Source organism: Phyllostomus discolor, chromosome 7, assembly GCF_004126475.2.
Source record: "Phyllostomus discolor isolate MPI-MPIP mPhyDis1 chromosome 7, mPhyDis1.pri.v3, whole genome shotgun sequence".
NCBI lineage: Eukaryota > Metazoa > Chordata > Mammalia > Chiroptera > Phyllostomidae > Phyllostomus > Phyllostomus discolor.
This window is the reverse complement of record NC_040909.2, coordinates 46,687,727-46,708,342: the sequence shown is the minus strand read 5'-3', so window position 1 is coordinate 46,708,342 and position 20,616 is coordinate 46,687,727. Positions and strand designations below refer to the sequence as shown.

The following is a 20,616-nucleotide window of genomic DNA, read 5'->3' as shown; positions in this document are numbered from 1 at the left end:
TGTACCCAGCAGAAACTTATTCTAAAAGTAAAGGAGAAATAATGACTTTTTCAGGAAAACAAAAATTAAGAGAATTCATTACTTGTAAAAAAATACTGAAGAAAGTTTTTAAGGCAGAAGGAATTTGATATAAGGCAGACACTTTGATCTACACAAAGAAAGGACAGTAGAAATGGCATAAATGTAAGTTAGATATAAGTATTATTTCTTATTCTTAACATGTCTAAAAGATAACTGTTTAAAACAAAAATGGTAGCACTATATTATGTGTCTATAGCATATATAATACAGGTGGCAAACACAAGGCCCATGGCCTAATCTGGCCCTCCACCTTGTTTTATCCAGCCTGGCTTTTGTTTCTACCTGGTGGCAACACCAAGTACTCACTTAACTGTTAAAGAGTAGTTATATTTATACAGTCCTAAAATTACATTCAGCGCTTTGAAGGCAACTGTGAGGCCGATGCGGCTCCTGGTGAAAATGAGTTTGACACCCCTGATATATAACTACAATAGTGCAAAGGATGGGAGGGAGGATTTTCAAGTATATGGTTGTAAGATGTTTATACAACACATGAAGTTGTATAATATTATTTGTAAGTAGACCTCAGTTAATTAAAGATGTGTATTGAAAACACTTAAGTAACCACTAAATTAAAAATATAATTATTGTGTTAAAATATACAGAAAACTTACCATTTAACAATTCAGTGGCATTAAGTACTTCTTCAGTGTTATGGAACCACTGCCACTATCCATTGCCAGAACTTTTGCATCATCTCAAACAGAAACCCTGTATCCTTTAAACAGGAACTCCCCATTTTCTCCTTTCCTTAGCCCCCAGTAACCTCTATTATACTCTGTCTTTATGAATGGCCGTATTTTGCCATGTATAATGCGCATCCATGTTTTTTGCCCAGACTTTCAGGAAAAAAATCTCTCCTTTTAATTTTTTAATTCAATTTTTTATTTACCTATATTTAGATACTTGTTTTTGTATTATAGGGGAATTCTACCATTTATTTTTGAACATACAGTACAAGAAATTTTATGCGACATAATTACAAAACACAAGAACAGATTCAAGGTATTTCAGGTACTACCCATGTATAATGTGCACCCATATTTTTCCCTCAAAAATATGGACAAAAATGTGTGCATTATACGTGGCAGAATATGGTAACCTCTGTAACCTAAGTGGAATCATACAATACTTGTCCCTTTTATGTTTGGCATATCATTATACCATTGATCTTTGAACAATGCAGGGATTAGAAGCACTGACCCCCTGTGCAGTTGAAAATCCACACACAACTTTTGACTCCCTAAAAACTTAACTACTAACAGCCTACTGTTGAATAGAAGCTTTACAGATAACATATATATTTAATGCATTTTGTGCATTGTATGTATTGTATATTGTATTCTTGTAATAAAGTAATCTAGAGAAAAGAAAATGCTATTAAGAAAATCATTAGGAAAATACATTTACAGTATTTCGTTATAATTGAAAAAAAATTTATGTATAAGTGGACGCCCTGCAGTTCAAACCTGTGTTTTCAGGAGTCAGTTATTCTTTTTTAGTGCTTGCCCTTGAGTTTGCAATATACATTTACAACTAATCTAAGTCCTCTTTCAAATAACACTGTACTACTTCATGGGTTGTGGCAGTCTCTTAGAGTATTCCCAGTCACCCCTCCTGTTCCTTATAACATTGCTGTTGTTCATTTCTCTTACATATAAGCTGTAATCACCAAATACTTTATTGCTATTATTATTTTGAACAAACTGTTGTCTATTGGATTAAGAATAAGAAAACTTAGATTTTATTTTATTTTCATTTATTCCTTTTGTAATACCCTTTATTATATCTGAGTTTCTGACCTATAATTTCTGAATAATTTATTTTAGAATTTTATGCAAGGCAGGCCTGGCAACAAAATCTCTCTGATAAAGTCTTTATTGATTTTGCTAGATGCAAAATTTTTGGTTGGTGGCTTTTTTCTTTCAGTAATTTAAATATTTTACTCCACTCTCTTCTTGGTACCATGGTTTCCGAAGAGAAGTCTGATATGATTTTTATCCTTGCTTTCCTATAGGTAGTGTTTTCTCCCTCTGCCTTTTAATATTTCTTTTTGTCTTTATTTTTCTGCAGTTTGAATATGATATGTGTAGGTTATAGGTATTTTTGGTTTTTCTCCTCCTTGTACTTTGGGCTTCTTGGATCTGTGGTTTGGTATCTGTCATTGATTTTGGAAAATCTCGGTGATTATCACTTCAAATATTTCTAATATTCCTTTCTCTTGTCTCCTAGTATTCTCATTACATATGTTACACTTGTAATTGTTTCACAGTTCTTTGATGTGGTTTTATCCTTTTCAGACATTTTTTTCTAGCTCACTGATTCTTTCCTTGGCTGAGCCCATTCTCTTAATGAACCCAGAAAAGGTAGTCTTAAGTTCTGTTACACTGTCTCTGGTTTTTAGCATTTCCTTTTGATTCTTTCTTAGAGTTTCTGCCTTTCTGTTTACATTACCCATCTGTTCTTGCATGTTGTCCTCCTTCCATTTGAGATTTGCTTTTTTAATGTGTTCATTTAGCTGTAATTTCCCTCTTAGCACTTTCACTGCCTCTGATAAATTTTGATATGTTGTATTTTTTGTTATTAGTCTTTATTTTCTGATTTCCCTTGTGATTTCTTCTTGAATCATCAGTAGTTCTTCCTTATCTGCAGTTTCACTTGCCACAGTTTTAGTTACCTGCAGTCAACTATAGTCCAGAATAAAAATAAAAATTCCAGCAACAAGCAGTTCATGTTTTATTTATTTTTATTTTATTATTATTTTTTCCTAAGTTTTAACTCCCATGCCGCTTTGCAAAGCTCGACAAAATTTTTTGTCATCCTGTGCCATTCCACTCCGTCCCACCTTGAACGTGAATCATCTTTTTATCAGCTGCGTGTTATCCCTGCCTGTTAGTTACTGGCAGCCGTCTTGGCCAGCAGATCGATAGGCACAGTGTTGCAGTGCTTATGTTCAAGTAAGCCTTATTTTACTGAATAGTGCCACCATTCATGTAACTTTTACTATAGTATATTGTTATAGTTGTTTTATTTTGTTACTGTTTTTAATCTCTTCCTACATCTAATTTATAAATTAAACATAGGTATGTATATATAAGAAAACATTGTGTATATATAGGGTTTGGTATTCTCCATGGGTCAGGCATCCACTGTGGGTCTTGGGGCGTATCCCTCATGGATAAGGGCAGTGGCTGCTGTATTGTTTAAGAATGTGTTTAATCTCCACATAATTGTGAATTTCCTAGTTTTTCTTCTGTTATTGCATTCCAGTTTATTCCATTGTGATCAGAAAAGATACTTTGAATAATTTCAGTCTTTTCAAATTTGAAACTTGTTTTGTGGCCTAACATTATGGTCTGTCCTAGAGAATGTTCCATGTGCACTTGAGAGGACTATGTAGTCTGCTGTTGTTGAGTGGCGTGTTCTGTTAATATCTGTTCTCACTGGTTAACCGTCTTGTTTAAAAGTCCTCTGTCTCCTTTCTGTCTGGTTGTTCTATCCATCGTTGATTGTAGGATACCAATTTGTTCGTAGGTCAGCATAACCTTGATATCAAACTGAACATGAATATTTTAGGAAAGGAAAATTACAGAGTAGTGTCACTGATGAAGACTGGTGCATAGATACCTGCATACAGAATAATAGCAAACCAAATGTAGCTGAATTTAGAAAGGATAATACATTAATGACAAGTTGATTTTTCTAGGAATGCAAGATGGTTTAACATTTGAAAATCAACCAGCATAATAACAATAGTAGATTAAAGGAGAAAAAACACATTATCATCTCAATATATAAAGGAAAATTATTGATAAAATTTCATACCCACCATGATAAAACTTTTAGCAAACTATAGATGGTAATTTAGTTAACTCGATAAAGCATATCTACAAAAATGGTACAGGAAATTTTATTAATGGTAGTAAAGATGCATGCTTTCCTTTTAATAAGGAGCAAGGCAAAGATACTAGTTAACATGACTTCTGTTTAATATTGTTCTAGATGTTCTAGCCAATATAGTTAAGTAAGAAAAATAATAAGTGTATAAGGATTAGAAGGGAAGGAAAAAATGTCATTACTTGCAGATAAATAAAATAATTTGGAGATATGTTAATTTCAGCAAGATTATTAGATCCAATGTAGCATTAAAAAATCTATTATGTTTCTGTATACCAGAAATAAACAAAAGTGAAAACTATGTGATTTATTGTATAATAACACTTAAAAAGTCAAGTGGCTAGAAATAAGTATAACAAAAATTTGCAAAGATGCTCCAAGCCATTATTGATATAAGTTAAAATGAAGGAATGAATATACCTCGTTTATGTAATGGAAGAATCACTAATGTAAAGATGTCAGTTCTCTTGAAATAGATCTGTAGATTTACTGCAACCAAAGTCAAATACTTCCTGCCCCTCCAAAAAAAGCTAGGTAGAAATTGACAAGCTGATTCTAAAGTTTAGAATATAAGGAGCAAGGATAGCCAGACACAGCTAAAGAATAAGATGAGAAGACTTGCTGTACTAGATATCAAAGTCAAAGTTAATTAAGGCAGTATTGTTCTGCTCTAAGGAAAAACAAATCAGAAACATCTACTTTTGTAGGGACACTTGATTTATAACAAAGGTGGCAATTTATAATGTTAAGGAAACGTGGTAGGTCAATTATATATGCATTTTCAAATGAATGAAGCCTGGTCCCTACCAAATATCATATACAGAGATTAATTCGAGGTGGATATTAGTCCTAAATATGAAAGGCTTCTAGGAAATAATATAGTATGTCTTCATGACCTCTAGAAATAGGGAAAACTTTTGTTTCAAAATATAGAAAGAGCACTAGCTTTTTAAAGGAGAAACACTGATAAATCAAACTGAATTAAAATTATGAACTTCTGTCCCTCAAACAAAAATGCCAAGAAAGTGAGAAAATGTTTGTAACACAAGTAACTGACAAAAAACTGAAATGCAAAATATAGATCAGTAAAAAATTGACAAGAAACTTAGGCATTTCCCAAAAGAAGAACTATAAATAGCTAGTAAATATAAAAGTTCTCAACTTTATTATTAGAAAAATGAAAATTATTTTAATAATGAGATATACTACACACTTTCCAAAATGGTTAAAATGAAAGAGACAGAAAACACAAAAATGTTGGTTAGAATGTTGGAGCAAAAGGATTTTTGCTACTGGGAAAGTAAATTGGTACAACCACTTTGTAAAAAACAGTTTGACCCTCTCTTATAGAAATCTATGTGTGTATGTGATGCATACTCTGACCAGCAGTGTCTGTGGCGTTGTGGATGAGATGAGACAAATTCACACGAACTACTGAAGTCCTGTGGATGAAAAGGGATGGCACGGCCACTCTCTCGAGGGGAGAGCATCTCAGTCATTTTCTTAGGGGGAGAGGACCTTGACCCTTGCCTTGAAAAGCTTTTATTGGCTTTCTAATAGCATTCATCAAAGAAGGTTCTCATTCATTATGCTTAGGTTTGCTTTAGGTAATTATTTTTTACAGATAGCAAAGGAAAGAATGTTACTGATTACTTCTTACAGATTAACAAGGAAAAAATGTTGCAAATGCAAGGGAACAATAAGAGTAATTGGTCTAGTTACACTTCAGTCCTTGGGAGAATTAGTACAGACTTCAGGAAGTTACTTTAAAGATACGCGGTAAGCTTTTGCTGCTTCAACTCCGGGTGGGGGAGTTTTAGCAAGAGCAAGTCTCAAAGCAGCCTCAGTATAATGCAGACCTGGTCTTGCCCAGGAGAACCGATTCGTGGGTTTGGCATCCTGTGTGCTGCCACGTACCTATGGGCTTTCCAGTAGGGCTGGGCTACATTTGCCATTGCCAGGCAGATCGGTTGCCTCTATGTGTGTACCAACAGACATACAAAAATATTCATATAATCATGGCAGTATTCTTTATAGTCTTCCAAAACTGGGAATCACCCAAAATGTCTACTCTTAGTAGCATTCAAAAGGATAAATTGTTCCCTGGCTGGTGTGGCTCAGTGGATTGAGTGTTGCCTGTGAACCAAAGGGTTGCTGGTCTGATTCCCAGTCAGGGCATGTGCCTGGGTTGCTGGCCAGGTCCCTAGTAGGCGGGGCGTATCAGAGGCAATCATACATTGATGTTTCTCTCCCTCTCTTTCTCCCTCCCCCTCTCTAAAAATAAATAAGTCAAATCTTTTTAAAAAAGAAAGGATAAATGTGGCACATTTGTAAAAATGGAATAGTTTAGAGCAATGAAAATAAACTACTGTGATGCAGCAGTATTTATGAGTTTTATAAGCAATGTTGGGAAAGAGAAACCCCACACAGAAAAACATTCATACTGCACTATTAAACTGTAGTGTCATAATTCAGGATAGTGATTACCTTTCAGGAACACAATAGGGTTGTGATTAGAAGGGAGAGGAATTTTTACACAGCATGTGGGACTTTTCCACTCTGGCTCTTCCCTTTCCAGCATCTCCTTACTTTCCAGTGGTTGTTATGACCACATTGCATCTAGTGCTCAGGTCTCCATCGCCTCCCCCAGTGTATGGCAGTTCCTCATTCTTTCTTTGTCTTTCATGGTTCTGATACTTTTGAAGAGCATAGTACTTAGTTATTTTATAGAGTATACCTCAACTTAGGTTTGGTTTTTTTCCTGGTTAACTCAAGTTTATGCAGATTTGACAAAAATGTATTAAAAGTGGTTTTGTGCTTTCCTTGTTATGATATCAAAGGCATATGACATTGATGTGTTCAGAGTGGTGGTGTTAATGTTGATCAGTTACTTAGGGTGGTTTCTGCCAGATTTCTTCATTGTAATGTTACTGTTTTCCCTTTGCTATTAATATGAATCTTGCAGGGAGAACCTTTGAGATTATATAAATATCATAGTCATCCTAATTATTTTAGCATTGATCCATGATTCTTGCCTGCAGTGCTTCTGTGGTGTTTGTCTAAAGGTGATTTTCTATTTCCATTATTTTTCTCTATTTTTATTATTTGGTTTTCTGCTCTAGGGAATATCTGTCCCCTCTTCTCTGTTAATAATTTTTAACAGTATGAACATATGGATATCTATGTAAATCTATGGGTTATAGTCCATTACTCTCATTATTTATTTTATTGCTCAAATTGTCCTACATGGAACCATTGGGAGATATTTCTAGTGTGTTCCCATGTCCTTTCCAAATGTCCCCATCATTTTTGGAGCATTTCCCTACTTTCTGTTATCACCAGATATTCTAGGCTCCTATTCTATTTTCTCCATCCCAGAAATGAGTCCGTTATTTCTTCATGGAGCCCTTATTCTTTTTTATTGGAGGACGGTGTTTAGAAATCAATATTTGGAAACTAAACTTGATACAGCTGAGTATTATTACTTCTAGTTTCTGTCAATTCACAGAGGTAGGAAATATTTGTATGTTAACATATACGTACGTACACACACATTACTTATTTAAAAAACCTCTTTCTATTTATTCGTCTCTCTGCATCTGCAGTCATCACCTCATTCTGATACCTTGATTCCAATTCAGCACCACAGGTTCATTCTCTTCTTCCCCCTTCCTTAGTTTTACTTCTTTCTCCTACAGTGAGAAACGTGTCTCGCTTCATCCACAGTATATTGATTTATTTATTCTTATTATACACACACACACACACACACAGTAGTCCCAGAATTGCTAACTTATACCTTTGTGACCACACAATTTATCATCTAAATTAAGACATTTTTGAGAGAGGAAAGGGGCATTACTAATTGTTTTTCAAGACAATAGGTGTAAACATACACTGTGTCGGGGAAACGGGGAGGTTGGGTTCCCTATATATATTATACTAATTTTTTATTATTATAGCTTATTTTTGCTCCTTCTCTTTTCTAGAGTCATAAATTTTCTTTTGAGTGATCTAGAAATCATTCTTGAAAACTTACTGTGTCAAAAGCTGTTAAAATGGTAAACACAGTGATTTATATACTTAATAGAAAACATTCTCTGTGATCATAATAGACTGCTGTGGTAAAAATACTGAGTTCTTTTAAGGTGGAACCGAACAGCATTGCTATTCCCTGTTTTGTTTGGATCACTTCTGTGAGTTAGAATTGGGATTTCTCAGGTTTCCCTTGAGAAGATTTTATTGCATGTAGTACTTCAGAATTGTAAGACTTAAAAAAGAATATTGGCCAAAGAAATATTTATTTGAGATACTTGTCTGGTGGTTAATAACATTTCCCTGTTCAGGTGGACACACGCTTGCAAAATGGATTTGCTCCTGGGATGAAACTGGAGGTGATTGTGAAAACAGATCCCGAAACTTACTGGGTTGCCACCATCATTACCACCTGTGAGCAGTTGCTCCTCCTCCGCTATGATGGCTATGGGGAGGACCGGAGAGCAGACTTCTGGTGTGACATCAGGAAGGCTGGCCTGTACCCCATTGGGTGGTGTCAACAGAATAAGAAGACCCTCGAAGCCCCAGAAGGTAAAAAAATACTTTCTGTCATGATGTAATATGATGCTGCTATAGGAAATCTTGTCCATAATCTTGAGGTTCCAAGCAAATAGGTTTTTCCCACTTTTTTGCATTAGCATTTTGAAGGAAAATACAAGGAATAATGCATATTTTCTTATGTTTTAAAATTATTTTCTGTGTTCCATAAAGCCTCAGGTTTTTGTGACACTCCCTAGAGCATCATTTACTTATTCTATAAGACTGGGAGGCACTCTGAGTTTGAGAATTGTAGGACTGGTTATCTTTAGGTACATTGGACCAGATCGATATTTTTTTTTACTTTATTGTTCTTTCTCCTACAAGTGATCTGGGATTTAAGATCTTTAAAATGAATCAACTGAGGCTTTCTTCCAGAAAAGAGCCCTACTGGGAGTAGAATCCAAATCCAGCAAGCAGAGACAATAGGACAAAAGAAAGAGAAGGGTCATTCATATAAAGGTGGAGAAAGGACAGAGAGTGCAGATTTAAGAAAATACCAGATCTTACATGTTTTTCTTTCAACTTCTTATTTTGATGTAATGTTGGATTTATAGAAAAGTTGTGAAAATAGTATAGAAAATTCTTGGAGACTTTGCTCTGTTTCCTAAATGATGACATTTTATCAAATTTACCTTACCCTTCTCCCTTTGTACCTTCCTCCCTCCCTCTCTTTTCTTTTCTCTTCCAAACCACAAACATAACTGTATGCGTGTGCATGCTTTTTAAAAGAACCATTAGAGTCCATTGTAGATATCATACCTTTTACTCCTAAGTACTTAAATGTTCTCCTAAAAACAAGGACATTCATGAACATAGTAAAATAACAAAACCAGGAAATCAACTTTGATATGTACTATGATTTAATCTATATACCATATTTAGTTTTTACCAGTAATGTTTTTATTCTAGATCATGTGTTGCATTCAGTTGTCATGTCTCATGAGATTTCTTTCATCTGGAGCAGCTCTTCAAGCTTTCTTTGTCTTTCATGACTGACATTTTTGAAAGGTACAGGCCTATATTCCCAGTAATGTTCATTATGCATAGAGCCAATAGTACTCATTATGCCCCATTTCTGTTCCTGGTCCAGGATTCAGTCCAGGGTTATACATTGCATTTGGTTGTCATGTCTTTTTGTTTACTTAACCTTTCTTTGTTTTACTTGGTGTTGATTTTTGAAGAATATAGGTCAGTTCTTTTTTTAGACTGTTCCACAGTTTGGGTTTGTCTGATGTTTCCTTAGATTCAGATCATGCACTTTTCATAGGAAGAATGCAGAAGTGATGCTGTGTCCTTCTAGAATATCTTATCAGGAGATACATGCTGTTGGTTCGTCCTATAACTGGTGGTGCTAACTTTCATTGTTTGATTAAGTTGATATACAGCAGGTTTTTCTACCATAAAATTGCTTGTACCCTTTTAAACTAATAAGTATCTTGTGGGAAGATACTTTGAGAGTATATAAATATCTCATTTCTCTTCAAACTTTTCACCCACTATTTTAGCATCCATTGATAATTTTTATCTGAAACAATTACTACTCCAATGATTACCAAGTGGTTTTTTCCTAATTTTTCTATATTTTATAATTGGCTTTATACTATAGAAAGAGCTTTCCCTTTTCTTCCATTTACACACATACTGTGTAAATACATTTACACTGTATGTGTGTATTTACATATATATGAGGTCTGTCTGGAAAAAGTCTAGTTATTGTTTGTATAACAAGAATGGTTTGCCCCACATCAATGTAACCTGGCAGCCAAGGAGAATGGACTGGAATGTGCATGCGTGAACAATGACAACCACTTCACTGTACTAGTCAGTGGGGGTGGTAGATACTGTTGAGTGAGCATGTGTACTGTGTGGCCATTGCATTCAAAATGACTGAGCAAGTAGAGCAACAAATCTCCATCAAATTTTGTGTGAAGCTTGAACATTCCTCTGTGGAAACTATTCAGATGATTCAGAAGGCCTCAGCTATGGGCAACTGGTGATTGGCAGCTTCATCACCACAATGTGCCTGCTCATGGTTCATGTCTTGTGCAGAGTTTTCTGGTGAAAGAGCAAATCATACAGGTGACTTGTGACTCAGCCGTCCACAGTCCAGATTTGGTGCACCTTGTGACTTCTGGCTTTTCCCAAAACTAAAATGACCTTTGAACAGGAAGAGATTTCAGACTGTTGATGAGATTCAAGAGAATATGACAGGGTAGCTAATGGTGATTGGGAGAACTATGTGAGGTCCCAAGGTTGAAGGGGGCTGAGATGTCATTGTCCTATGTACAAGGTTTCTTGTATCTTGTATCTTGTATAGTAAATGTCTCTATTGTTCACACTACATGTCTGGATACCTTCTGGACAGATCTCATATGTCAGTGTGGACTCATGATTATTTTATTTAATGGGTTATAATCCTTTGCTATTTTATTTATTTTGATACTCAGATTGTCCTAGATTTGGCCAGTGCGTACTTCTTCAAACTGGCTAATGTGTCCTTTATGTTCCTATATTTTTCAAGTAGTTTTATCCCTGAAATTATCCATTTTTTCCCCAAGAAATCTTGGTTCCTTTTGGTGAAGAATGGTATTTAGAAATGAGGATCTGGGTGTTAGTATTCTGGGATGTCAGTGAGCTTCTGTTCGACCATATTTTTAACATTTTGTGAAAATACAGTGTAAGGAAGATTGAGGCATGAAACTATCTGGCCCAGCATCTCATTTTAAGAGTACTATAGGAAAATTCATCTCATTTTAATTTGAACAAGAGACAGTGATTTCAGCTGAATCTCATAAAAGGTTATTAAGAAAAGGGTAGAATAAAATTCTTCCAGAGAAGCAACTACAAAAGAGATGAACACTGTGTCGGATAAAAAAAAAAATCAACCCTGACTGGTGAGGCTCAGTGGTTTGGGTGCTGTCCTGTAAACCAGAAGTTCGCTGATTTGGTTCCCCTTCAGGGCACCTGCCTGGGTTGTGGGCCGGTCCTGGGTTGGGGGCCTTTGAGAGGCAACCAATGAATGTTTCTCTTCCTCTGTTTCTCTCTCTATTCTCCTCTCTCTAAAAAATAAATAAAATCGTTAAAGAAAAAAAATTTAAAACAAGCTGAAAGAAAGTAATAGCCCTTTTCGTGCTACCCAGAGAGAGTCCCATGCAGCATTGTTTTCAGTTCCTACATCTTTTTTTAAAGATCTTTTTAAAAAGATGATTTATTTATTTATCTTTAGACAGAAGGGAAGGGGGGGGAGAAAGGGAGAGAAACATCATTGTGGGTTGCCTCTCATGTGCCTCTCACCTGGGACCTGGCCCACAACCCAGGCAGATGCCCTGACTGGGAATCGAACCAGTGACCCTTTGATTCTCAGGATGGCACTCAATCCACTGAGCCACACCAGCCAGGGTAGGTCCCTACATATCTTAAAGGGACACTTTCACAATGTCCAGAGTTCTTGATGTCCTGCAAATGAAGGAGGTTTTCCTCAAATTCCTTGCAGCAGGAACCCACTTAGGTGGCACCAATCTTGATTCCAAAAGGAATAGTACTACACAAGGAAGAGTGATGGTATCTATACCATAGATCTGAAGAGAACCTGGGAGAAGCTTTGCTCACAGATCATGCCACTGTTGCCATTGAAAACACTACTGTTGTCAGTGTCATATTGTCTAAGAATACTGGCCAGTGAGCTGTGCTGAAGTTTGCTGCTGCCACTGAAGCCAGTGCTGTTGCTGTCACTTCACTTCTGGAACCCTCACTAACCAGATCCAGGCTACCTTCTTGGAGCTGAGACTTCTGGTAGTTACTATTCCCAGGGCTGACCACTAGCTCCTCATAGAGGTGCCTTACATTAACCTGCCTAGCACTGCTCTGTGTAACACAGACTCTCCTCTTGCTGTGTGAACATTGCCATCCTTTGTAACAACGAGGGGGCTCACTCAGTGGGTCTGATGTACTGGGTGCTGGCCCGGGAAGTTCTGTGCATGTGTGGCACCATCTCCCATGAACACCCCTGGGAATCATGCTTGATCTCTAAATCTACAGAGATTCTGAAGAGACTGAAAAGGAAGAGCAGGCTGCAGTTGAAGACGCTTTCACCAAGGAGGCGTTTCAGGGTGCATGGACTGCTCCAGCTCCTGAGTTCACTGCTGCGCAACCTGAGGTTGCAGACTAGTCTGAAGGCACACAAGTGCCCTCTGTGCCTGTCCAGCAATTTCCTTCTGAAGACTGGAGTGCTCAGCTGACACTGAAGATTGGTCTGCAGCCCCCACTGCGCAGGCCGCTTAATGGGTAGGGGCAACCACTTTGTGGTCTTAGGCTATTTTTCCGTAAGTTCTTAAACAAAATGGAAATAAGGTTGATGAAAAATAAACAGTTAATGAAAAATAAGCAGTTTTTTAAAAAAGTAACAATAGAAGCAGTGGGAAAAAGCATGAGTAAAATTTATTAAAATTCAGAAATGAGATGATTGGAGAAAAGGAAGATTTAAAATAGAAAAAGTGGAAGTTAGCACAGAACTAGAAATTAAAAATATTAGAAATGAAGACTAAGGTAAAATGAACAGAGGAATGAATCAATCATGGATAGTATCTGAAGAGAAATAAAATGAGAAAGAGAAAAAATTAAAAAAGAAATGAAGAAAGGAATATAAAGAACTTGGGAATAATATAGATAGGCAAAAAATAGAAGTCCCCGAAGAAGAAAACCAAAGCAATGAAACAGTAAAATATTTTAAACTATAATTTAAGAAAACTTCACTAAAATAAAATAGGACTTGAAATACTTATAGAAAGGGCTCAATGTGCACATGGGAGAATCAGACAAGAACGGCGACATCAAGAGGTGTTCTAATGAAATTGAACTTTAAAGCAAAAAGTAATCCCTTGGTTATTTAGATTAATTGATAACAATGCTTTATACCAAAAGACAGTAGGGTAATATATTTTAATTCATTGGAAGAAAATATGAAGCAAGGATTTTACATCTAGCTTAACTGAACTTCAGGCATAAAAGCCATATGCAAACTGTTATGATGTAAAGATTCAAGGAATATTGTTCCCATGAACCCTTCCTAAGAAATCCACTAAAGAATGAGCTTCAGAAAACCAAATGACTGAAGAAACATTAGCATAAGAACTATTATGAAACATTAAATATATTTTAGCTCTAGAACTTAGAACTAAATGATGGTCATAAGGGAGATGGTATAGTTTGTAATGGCTACATGTTCTGACAATATAAATAGAATATAACTATAAGAAATATGGAACAACAGTTGGGAGAGCATGTCTTAGGCATGGTATGAGCTCACTCATTGCCTTTTTAAAAAATTAGCTTTACAGCTGAATAGTTTAACTAATTGCCTTTTAAGTGTTAACTGGGAGTAAAAGCCTATTACTTGAAGTGAGATGCTAAAGAGGAGAAAAAAGAGGTTATAGCTAACTTGAGTATTGTTTATAGAACAAAGAAAGAAAAAGTAGTCCAAAAATAGAGACAACTAAAGTATTATATAAAGGTAGCCAGAAGAATAAAACACAAACTTCTCTAAATACTGAAGGTAGATTTTTAAAAAAGAAAAAGTATATGTTCAAACAAAGTAGATCACATTGCGAAGGACTGTAATACACAACAATTTATATAATATTTAACAATAAGACAGAATCGAGGCCACGTATATTAATAATATCAATAAATGTTAATGGGCTTACTCTTATATTAAAAGTAAAAAACAATTTAAGTTGGCTCACAAAACAAAACTTAATTCTGTGTCATATACAGGAAACAAACCTAAATGGACAGATTCTGAAAGCATATAAGTATAGACGAAGATACATAGACAAATGCAAATAGAAAAGAAAGTAGGAGTTTCAGTCTGATGTCTGATGTAGGTGGACTTCAGATCAGAAGACATAACAAGAGACAAAGAAGGATACTTTATAGTGGTAAGCTGCAGTTAGTGGTAAAAGGAGACATGGACTATCTATATACAGCCAAAGAGTGTTTTCTGGTAGATCTTACTTTATGAAAAAAGAAAAATGTGTACAGAATAAAGGAGGAGGAGAACATATATGAAAGTGTATATGAACATGTTGTCATTTGCTAACTACTCCAGATCTAGTTGGAAAGATTCCTCTGGCTGGTGTGGGTCAGTGGGTTGAGCACTGGCCTGTGAACAGAAAGGTCACTGGTTTGATTACAGATCAGAGCACATGCCTGGGTTGTGGGCCAGGTCCCCAGCATGTGAGAGGCAGCTGATCATGTTTCTCTCTTTCTCTTTCTCTCTTCCTTTCCCTCTCTCTTAAAAAAATAAATAAAATCTTTAAAAATGAAAAGATTGGCTATGAAGTGATAGTGGTTGAATCTCTGTATAAGAGGATTCATTATAGTGTTTTCTCTTTTTTTTATCTGTATTTAAAATCTCCATAATAAAAAATAAACTAGGTAACTTTTGGATAAATTATATTAACAGGGACTTGGAACTATTCCCCTTGTTTTGCATACAACTCTTATTAAACTAACCAGAAAGTAGTTCTATCTAGGAGGACTTTTGTCTCAAGCTTTCAAAGAAACCGTTGCCAGACTCTTAGATATTAAAATGATCTACACACCTGTAAACCATTTTCACTGGTTTAATTTGTCTGTATTCTGTTTAGTTTCTCTGTGTTCTGTGGCTGATGTTATGAGTAAAGCGCTCATTTTATTCCTTATCTAGGCATCAGAGATAAGGTTTCTGACTGGGATGAGTTCCTGCGGCAGACTCTGACGGGAGCATGTAGTCCTCCTATTCCGCTGCTAGAGGGCGTGAGTATTATTGCTTGCAGAATCTGTGGAAAACCCTCCTGATCTTTAGTGGTATTTATTCTCTGTCTGAGGAATCTTAAAATTGGTTGCTTGTTTACTACCCCAAGGCAAATAAGCATTACTACAGACATAGGCAAGGGTATTGGGAGGTTTGAACTTAACCCTGAAAGGTTACAAACTGTTAGCTTGCTCGGTGCTTAAACTGCAGAGGTATCCAACCTTTTGGTGTCTGTGTGCCACACTGGAAGAAGAAGAGTTGTTTTGGGCCACACTTCAAATACATTGTGACATATAATCAGAAAAAAGCCTGTTTTAAGTAAATTTACAATTTATGTTGGTCCACATTCACAACCATCCTGGACTGCATGCATTGTTACACACCCCTAGTCAGTATTCTGAATTAGTTGCTAACACATAAAAATCTAGTTTTCCAGATTAGTTTATACATCTGGAAAATGTGGCATTTTAGGGCTTCCACTCTGTAACTGAGTAGGGGTTGAGTCTACTTCGAGGATGGGCATCTGTAACTCCCACAGTGGGTGATGTGTGACTCCCGTTATTCCACCACTCAGGAGACAGTATGTCCATAGTACTCCTATCACCTCCCTACTTTCAGTAGTCCTTTTAAGTTATGTAGATTTTGAAATCATCAGTGATTATAGAGTTCTTGTTTTTGTGAAATCAGTTTGTTAGTTACAACATTTCTATATTTTGTTACTTTCTGTCAGACTAGTATTATTCTTTGAGGCATATATAAAGGTTCCAATTTCTCTACATCCTTGACAACATTTGTTATTCTCTTTTTGGTAAAGCTATGCTAGTGAGTGTGATGTAATATCTTATTTTGATTTAGGGAAATCACTTTTCCTTAATGACTAATGATGTTGAAGGTTTTTCTTATGTACTTAATTGTGATTTGTGTATTTTTTTAAACTGGCTTTAGTCATTTTAAGAATTCCTTATAAATTTTCGTTGCAAGTCCTATCAGATAGATGATTTCCAGAAATTATCTCCAATTATTTGGATTATCTTTTCACTTTCTTGATATCATTTGCAGCATAAAAGTTTTTTGAATTTTGATATAGTCCAGTTTATCTGTTTTTCTTTCCTTTCCTTTCCTTTCCTTTCCTTTCCTTTCCTTTCCTTTCCTTTTCTTTTCTTTTCTTTTCTTTTCTTTTCTTTTCTTTTCTTCTTATGCTTTGATGTCATATCTAAGAAGGATTTGCTTGACCCAAGGTCATGAAGATTTACCTCTCATGTTTTCTTGTAAGGTTTTAAAAAAAATAGTTTTAGCTCGTATGTTTACTTCTATGATTGACTTACATTCCCCTGTAAAACTTGGTGAGCATTATGTTTCAAGCTAATCTTTATATTGTATACTCTGATTCATTTCATCATGTTTAAGCAAGGGCTTGGCATATACGAAACATTCAGCAAAATTTGAATGAATGAGTGAAATCATGAACCAAATGAGTTAATAAAATCCTACACTACATTGACCTTGATTTTGCCATTCTGATCTTTAGCTGTCAATGGGTTTTTCCATTTGTTCGTATATGTATGGGCATATAGTTTGCTCATAAGAATGTGTCCAAAAAAAAAAAGGAGTATGTAAGTGTCACAGAGCAGTTATTATAAAAAAATGTAAGTTTGAATATTAAGAAATGGTTATGTGATTATGATGTATTAAGTTAACAAGCACAAATTGAAAAACAGTATAAGGTGCTCCCTTTTAAAAAATAAGTGTTAAAAAGGAAATAAAAGTGAGAGTGAGAGACACAGACTTGTGTGCAGAAAACCCAGTCTCAAAGAATTTGTGCCAAAGTATTGAGGTTTTTTCTTGAAAATGGGGTTGTGGGGGATTTTGACTTTTGTTTTTTGATTTTTTTTCTTTGATGATCATATTTGCTTTTATAATTAGAGACTAATGATGGTATTTTTAAAATCCTTACTAGACGAAACTATATAACATAGTTCTAGAAGTAGAGATCTGTTAAAAAAGTTTTGTTGCATTTTAAAGATGAACATTTTTATATCACCTACAAATAACACTATAGGATCTTATATGGTATTAGACAATTCAATATCGCTGGCCTTAAATGGCTAAAAATATAAAGTCTAGTTTGAGGTTATTTAAAACTTGATTTTTAAAAATTTTATGTTAGCTTCTCTTATTTAATCATTTCACCTTTTTTGCTTACAGCTTCGTAATGGGAGGAATCCTTTAGATCTCATTGCTCCAGGTTCCAGGCTAGAATGTCAAGCATTCCAGGACTCTTTAAGCGCTTGGATTGTTACTGTAGTAGAAAACATTGGGGGAAGGCTGAAGCTACATTATGAAGGCCTTGAAAGTTCTGACAATTTTGAACATTGGTTGTATTACTTGGATCCATTTCTTCATCATGTTGGTTGGGCAGCTCAACAGGGATATGAACTTCAGCCACCATTAGGTACAGAGTAATATAACATTATTTAAACTATTACATTATTATACTTTTATTAATATTTATTCATCATTCTGCATATTACAAAAGCCTTCGTTACCTTCCATGATAGGAATATTACAAAAAAATAGTATATGGAGTTACTAAATTAACCACCTCTTTTTCTTGTAGTTTTATTGCTTTTGTAATTTTCCACAGATACTAATACACATACCTCAGACTTCTGCCCCACCTTAGACTGACCTCTTACCCAATATTAAAGAAAAATTCTTTAGGTAGCATTCATATAGGTATAGGAGTGGGGCAGATCTTGGGTTCAAAGCACATTATGGATTAAGAAATGTAACTGAAGTTATTGTTTAAATCAACTTGCATTTGGTATTACGTACCCCAGTTTGGATGCTGTATTATATTATTTGTGGGCTACAGTAGTCCTTATTGCTGTCACTATAGGCATTTCACCATACTTAACTATGTGGGCTCTGAACAGCGGAGGCAAGGCACTGAAGTGAAAGTGCAAGTTCTTTGAGTAAAGATTGTATAAGTGGGCTTGAACCCTTTTTTTCCTCAATGGAAATTGACTTTTTTATTTATGTGAATGCTTTTAGAATAGTTATTAAGTGTGTAAGTTCTGTCATTATTTAAAATAACCTGTCTTGCTTTACTGAAGCCATCAGACATCTGAAAAATGAAGCTGAGTGGCAAATGATTTTGGCTAAAGTGAAAGAGGAGGAGGAAGAGCCATTACCATCTTACTTATTTAAGGTAAATGCAAAAACATGTAGAGTAAAGCAATTTGAAGGAGGTGCAAAGCATCAAATAACCCCTGGAGCCAGTGAGAGCGCCGTGGCATAAGAAGGAGGGAAGAGATTTAAAGGCTGGAGTAATGGTCATCCTTTTCTTCTAAAAGTAGTCTAGGTTATCTGTGGAAGTTCTCTTAAATCATTATGAGACTTCTCTGCTATTTAAAAATTTAAAAAAACATTTAGATTATAGCTGACACACTATTATTTTAATTTCAGGTGTACAGCATAGCGGTTAGACATTTATGTAACTTACAAAGTGATCACCCTGATAAGTCTAGTACCCACCTGGCACCATACATAGTTATTACAGTATTATTGACTATATTCCCTTATGCTTTACTTCACATACTTGTGACTGTTTTATAACTGGCAATTTGTACTTCCTACTACTTCTTTTCTACTATTAACTGCATAGCCTTGACTTGTTATTAAATAAACTTATTTTTCCTTCAGGTAGCCTTTATGTTCCAAATGTGGAGAGTATGAGTGCCTCCTGTGGTTTTATTCCTGAATAATTTTTTTTTAGGGAAGAAAATGATAGGATTAGATGATTTTGCGGAAGCTAGATAGTTTTACTATTTTAATTAGGAGTAGTATTCAGCTATATATAAGTATAAGATTAATGTGAGAATACTCTATTTTTATTCCCTCCTGGTGTTTGCATTTCAGGACAAACAAGTGATTGGTATGCATTCATTCTCTGTAAATATGAAATTGGAAGCTGTGGATCCCTGGTCTCCTTTTGGGATCTCCCCTGCTACAGTTGTTAAGGTAAAATGGGGGCAACTTTTTTGGAAGAATTCCTGCCAGGGTGACTGCTTTAGGAAGTTGGCAGTATTTTGATTTCAGGCTTTCCTAATTCAACCGTTGTTTTTTCTAAGTTGTGAAACTAGAATTACTTCTGTACACATTTTATATTTGTACTGTCTAGTTCTTTGTGGCCCATTCCTTCTTCTGAACTTGGTTGCCCCAGCCAATCAAAGCCTGAGCACCAGAGTAGAGGGGCATGTTTTTCGAGGGGCAGGCCTGGCTGTAGTAGAGGAGGTTTAACTGGCAGGAAGGCAATGGTACCTGAAAAGTATAGAGGTGGGCAGGGTCATCAGTGTCCAACTTGGTGCAGGGCTCCTTGAGCTGAGGCGATGTTTGGGGAGCAGGTGACTAGTGTCACAAGATCTGCCAGTTTGATTGCTCCAGCCATGGGTTCAGGTTCAGACTTTTTCTTTTGAAAGACTGACAGAAGTAAGGCTCTTATTAGGAGTAAACACAAGAACTGGGCAGGTTGTCAAGGCGCAGTTACTCATTTACTAGAACTGAAGCATAAAGGAGAGGATTTCAGTTAAAAACTCATTTACTAAAAGTAGAACCAACAGTTAAGTACGACTAGAAGAATAGTTGCTTTGATGCCGAGTCATCCAGTCTCTTGAGATTTAAAGTTCCCTTGCCTTGGAAGATTATTCTTAGAACAGGGGAGGGATTCTGAAACTTCAGTGGGGTCAGAAGGCCCTAACTGGAGGGCTGTGGGATTGGAGGGAGCAAGAGGTTCATGAAACCTCTTTGGCACTTGAATTTAGGCTAGGATCTGAAAATCTAATATACGTGTGTACTTGACTCCTCACTAATCCTAAACTAAATTTTGTTTCGGGCCATAATACTTGGATTTGAATCTAGGTCCTGCTTGTTTCTGGTTGTGTAACATGGGGCAAGTTATTTAACCTCTTTTTAAACTTAGTCTCTTTATCTGCATAATCAGGTTGATAATGGTGCCTGCCTTGTTAGATGTTAGGAAGATTAAAATTGAATTAATACATGAAAAGCATTAAATTAAAACAGTGCCTGACACAGATAACATTTATTGAGTATGTAGTAGTAGTATTAATACTCAGTGTAGCTATGAACTTTTTTTGTAACATGTTCAGCTGTGCCAAGGAAATGACGTATGTGTACACACATGTACATAAAACCATTAATCTATTTTATCAATTACATTGTATGTACAG

At 35.7% G+C, this 20,616-nt stretch overlaps 1 protein-coding gene and 1 pseudogene across 6 annotated transcripts in view; both read left to right on the top strand.

Moving 5' to 3' along the window:
- SFMBT1 (Scm like with four mbt domains 1) overlaps positions 1-20,616 on the top strand; it is a 114,688-nt gene that overhangs the window by 66,984 nt on the left and 27,088 nt on the right. For all 6 annotated transcript variants that reach the window (XM_036030887.1, XM_028518350.2, XM_036030889.1 and 3 more), the window contains 5 exons: positions 8,325-8,565; positions 15,281-15,369; positions 17,573-17,819; positions 18,484-18,578; positions 19,289-19,392. In XM_036030887.1, coding sequence (XP_035886780.1) covers positions 8,325-8,565; positions 15,281-15,369; positions 17,573-17,819; positions 18,484-18,578; positions 19,289-19,392 — 776 coding nt within the window. The remainder of the gene's footprint in view (positions 1-8,324; positions 8,566-15,280; positions 15,370-17,572; positions 17,820-18,483; positions 18,579-19,288; positions 19,393-20,616) is intronic.
- Positions 11,961-12,885, top strand: LOC114501660 (annotated as a pseudogene).